Source organism: Montipora foliosa, chromosome 6, assembly GCF_036669935.1.
Source record: "Montipora foliosa isolate CH-2021 chromosome 6, ASM3666993v2, whole genome shotgun sequence".
In the NCBI taxonomy this organism is placed as follows: Eukaryota; Metazoa; Cnidaria; class Anthozoa; order Scleractinia; family Acroporidae; genus Montipora; species Montipora foliosa.
In genome coordinates, this window is record NC_090874.1 from 25,481,734 (window position 1) to 25,486,611 (window position 4,878).

Below are 4,878 nucleotides of genomic sequence, written 5' to 3' on the forward strand. Positions count from 1 at the left end.
AGCTTTTCATACGACTCGTTAAGAAGCACTTCCCAAGGGACCACAAGCTCCATAAAATTGTCAACACCAACACTATCAAATTAAGTTATTGTTGCACTATCAACACGACAAACATTAAACAACACAATTCTCGCATCCTGAGCACCTCCCCCACTGAGCAATCAAGAATGTGCAATTGCAGGGTTAAAAGTGAATGTGCTATGGACGGAAAAAGCCTAACCAAATGCATTGTATACAAAGCGGAAGTAGGGGCTAACGACGGTAAGCGCATCTACTACGGAGCCTTGGAAGGAGAATTCAAGACCCGATATAATAACCATACCAAGTCCTTTAGGTCAAGGAGATACTGCAACGAGTCTGAACTTTCCAAATATATATGGAAACTGAAGTACAACAACACAAATTTTATCCTCAAGTGGAGCATCGCATCATTCGCATCATTTGCATCACTGTACAAGTGCAGCACCAGAAAGTGTGACCTTTGCCTATCTGAAAAAGTCGCCATTGTTAGAGCTGACCCAAAGTTCCTGCTAAACAAAAAAACTGAATTAGTATCTAAATGTCGTCATAGAAATATGTTCCTACTGCACAATGTCAAGTAATGAGCTTCCACTTTAGGGAATTCTATAAATACCGAGTAATGCGCATTAATTAAGATCATTGTAGCCTGAAGATTGTGTCGAGAACATGAAACTCTGAGTCGCTAGTGTCTCTTGCTTGTTTTATTTTATATAATTTGCGCTCTACAAAAGTATTGAGCCCTCTTCCACGTCACTGAACTCCTAATATTCAGGTATATATATATTTTTATTTACAGGATGGGTTTCCTTTCTTCATTCTACGGTATATATTTAACTTGATCCCTCTGAGTAGCTGATGCCTACGCTGGTGTTTGCCTGTGAATTGTTAGTCGATCCTTAGGTTTAAGGCTTTGAAAGGGTTTAGGCTTTCCCATCTCACTCGTGTAAGAACCCCGGGATACTCACGTTAGGCCAAGTCACTATCTGGATAGCTGCGTTGCCAGCGTGGTTGTCCTGATGGTGCAGTGGTCATCACACCCTACCGGTGTTCAGGGGGACGTGGGTTCAAATCCCGCTCAGGGCAATTCTTCATGTTTTTCATTCGAAATAATTAATCAGTTGATTTACAGGATGGGTTTCCTTTCTTCATTCTACGTATATATATATATAAATGAATGAATAATCAGGACACGATCATACTTTTGTCTCTGGTTTTCATACAGGTCTGTTTCGTACAGGACGTTTAGTTTGTCCTGCACTCATCAGTGTGTAACCACGAGTGATTTTATTCGTTGAAGATTACCGCTTTTTAGTCATACATGGCCGTTCGTGTTGCACGCTCCTATTTACCTAACGTTCTTCAATAGGTATTTCTCATTGTGTCTACATTTACCAATCAACTAGTTGCGCTTATTGAGTGTTGCTGTTCGCGGCTGGCATATGATGTAATATTTTTCAGCTATGCATAAATTACAACGATTTGTCGCGTTAGTATAATGCGAGGCATGACAAAGAATTTTCCACGAAATTGTATAGTCGGTGTTGCTGTCCTTTAATTGCCAAATGTATTTGCTCAGTTCAGTTGAGTTGAGCTCAGTTCAGTTGAGCGCAATAAGCGCAATAAGCGCAACGAGTTGATTAGTAAATGAGAAATACCTATTGAAGAACGTTAGGTAAATAGGAGCGTGCAACACGAACGGCCATGTATGACTAAAAAGCGGTAATCTTCAACGAATAAAATCACTCTTGGGTTACACACTGATGAGTGCAGGACAAACTAAACGTCCTGTACGAAACAGACCTGTATGAAAACCAGAGACAAAAGTATGATCGTGTCCTGATTATTCATTCATTTATAATTGCCCTACCGCATGGTATAGAGCACTCTTAGTACAGCAAATACAAGCCTACTTTACGTATATATATATATATATATATACTTCAGTTGGTCAAGGAAAATGACAATCTACAAGACTTTTGTAAACAGCATTTACACAATGCTTCCCTCAACATCTTAAAGGACATTTCTGCGGCAGCCTTGTCTAAGACCAAAGCCCTTCAGAGGGAACTTCATATCCAGCGCGATCACCTCCTTCGTGATTATGAAGAAACTGCTGTTAAAACCATTTGGAAATGGGTTAAAGAACGGATGGTAGCACTGGAGATTGATTTGAAAAAGAAAGCACGCCATAAGTTCTCGTTGGCCACACCCCTGCAACCATTACCAGTAGATCGAACCGTACAACCTAGCAACACGAGAAGGAGAACGCGGCGGTTTGAAAGAGTTGCCCAAAGGAATATAGGAGCTCCAGCCGAAAACGATGGTAGCGACAAGGGTGTAACAACAGAGATCAACTTGCCGGACCTGAATCCTATTAACCCTTTCACTACTAAAGCGGCCAAAAGCGGCCGACCGGAAATGTGACATTTTTCCTAGAGCGGCCAAAAGCGGCTATATCAATAGACCTCAATTCTTTTCACCCTCCGGACTCTACGTAAAGGAGAATGTGCTCAAACACGTGGGCTATTGTTGTTTAAGATCTTGACCAATCACATTCAACACACTGCGCATAAATTTTCATTAAGAGGGAAGAGAGAGAGACGCTCAAAATTTCTACTTCGTCACACGCGAATGCTGTAATGGCGGAACCTGAACCTATAGGTCTCGATGAGTTTAGGGCGATTTTTGGTATTGATGCAGACAATGTTGACAATTCAGATGGTTCAGATATTGATTTTGAAGGGTTTTCAATCCAAAATAGTGATGAAGAAGTTTCTGATAGTGAGTTAGAGAGCAATGGAGATCATGAAATGAAAAGCGACTCGGAAAGCGAGAGCGAAGATGATGTCTGGTCTGAGCAACTTGAAGATTTTGTTGTCGAGGGTTTCAGTGGAACTCAACAGATAACAGTAAATATTCCAGAAGATGCACAAGCAAGTTTTTTCTTTGGTCTACTGTTTACTGATGAGCTGATCGATCGGATAGTGAATGAAACCAACAAATATGCACGTGCAAAACTTGTCAACAAACCCGAAGCGCTCGCGAAGTGGAAAGACACTAACAGAGTTGAAATGAAAGCGTTCTTCGGTTTAACACTCATGATGGGAATTAACAACCTACCCCAGCTTGCCCTCTACTGGTCCAACGATCCATTTATTGGAAATACTGGTATAAAGTCGGTCATGACAAAAAATCGTTTCGAAGAACTAGCACAGTATCTTCATTTCAACGATTCATCTGCCGAACCGAAGAGGGGAGACGCCAACTATGACCGGCTTTACAAAGTGCGGCCGGTTCTAAACAGCGTTCTTGAAAAGGCGAAAAGTATCTACGAACCTTCAAAATGTTTATCTGTGGATGAAGGAATGATAGCTTTTAAAGGTCGCCTTGCTTTCCGACAATATTTACCGGCAAAACCAACCAAGTATGGTATCAAAGTTTGGATGGCTGCCGATGGGAGCAACGGTTACGTTGTGAACTTTGATGTTTACCTTGGTTCCGAGGATGGAAAGCAGAGAATTCATGGTCTGGGATACGATGTGGTAATGAAAATGGCTGAACCGTTTCTGAACAAAAATAGACATGTATTTTGTGACAATTTTTTTACCTCAACTCGTCTGTTTGAGCACTTGCACGACCAAAACACTTACGCGTGTGGGACTGTTCGACCAAACCGCAAAGACTTGCCTCCATGTTCCAAAAACAAATTGAAACAAGGAGAAGTTGAGCAGACACAAAAGGGCACTCTTGTGTACACAAAATGGCACGACAAGAAAGATGTTTCTTTTCTTTCAACTAATGTTTCACCTATGGAAGCAGGTAGACAAGTTGAAAGAACTATGCGTGGTCAACGCACACACATTACAAAACCGAAGGTGGCTGATGTTTACACCGCCAACATGGGAGGTGTTGATCGTGCCGATCAACTTCGTTCATTTTACGCTTCTGGCTGGCAATCGTGCAAGTGGTACAAATATTTATTCTGGTTTGCTTTTAATTTGTCTGTGAGCAATGCCTTTGTGCTTGAAAACTTCTACCGTTCGTCACAAGGAAAGACAAAAAGAGCATTACTTCCATTCAAACGCCAACTTGCAGGACAACTTATCAATGGTTTCAGTCAAAGAAAACGCGCCGCAAGAGGGCCAATTCCAACTGGTCCAAGCCGTGCTGTTAGTCCAGCCGACCATGTCTCCGTTCGTGTAGAAGGAAGAAAGCAAACATGTATGCAGTGCAGTAAAATGAAACGCAAAACGCCGAAAGGTCACAGGGTCGAAACTAGCTACGAGTGCAAGATTTGCAAAGTTGCTCTTTGCCGCTCATCATGCCACAATGAATTTCATAGTGATTGAAATGCAAACTTATAAACTCAAATCAGGATTTAAGAAGCAAATTTTAACCTAATATGATCTTGCTGTTGATAAGTGTAAATAGAAAACAGGGTTCAACATATATTGTTATTTCTTGGCTTTAATTGGATATGTTACTGTTCGCAATATGGCGGTAAATTTGAAATTTTAAGAAAGTCGTGAATTCAGCAACAATTATTTTTAAAATTTGTATATTGTGCTCAAATCAAGTATTTGATATAAGTAAACTCACGTTTCAACTTCAATTTTGTGTATTTTATTGTCTGACAAAATGTTCCAGTAACTACTGAGCATATATGTTTCATTTGGGAGTAAAAATGTCCATGATGGCCTCATTATGCTCCAGGAACAGCATGGGATTAGCCACCAAAGCCTTTAGTAGTGAAAGGGTTAATCTAACCTCTTCTGAACTAACAGATGCGGAACGCTCTCTCCTGAAGAAAGGACCAGCATTTTGTCCTGTGCCTAAGGATGTCAATTGGCAAAAGGT

The 4,878-nt window shown here is 40.9% G+C and overlaps 1 protein-coding gene across 1 annotated transcript; it reads left to right on the plus strand.

Moving 5' to 3' along the window:
- The first annotated feature begins 2,660 nt into the window (after positions 1-2,660).
- LOC138005256 (piggyBac transposable element-derived protein 4-like) lies at positions 2,661-4,370 on the plus strand. Its single transcript, XM_068851514.1, has one exon. It carries the CDS (start codon positions 2,661-2,663, stop codon positions 4,368-4,370), a length of 1,710 nt encoding a protein of 569 aa, XP_068707615.1.
- The last annotated feature ends 508 nt before the right edge of the window (positions 4,371-4,878 follow it).

Bases quoted from the DNA above. Each gene is read 5' to 3' on its own strand.
- LOC138005256 (XM_068851514.1), top strand. From the start codon at position 2,661: ATGGCGGAACCTGAACCTATAGGTCTCGATGAGTTTAGGGCGATTTTT.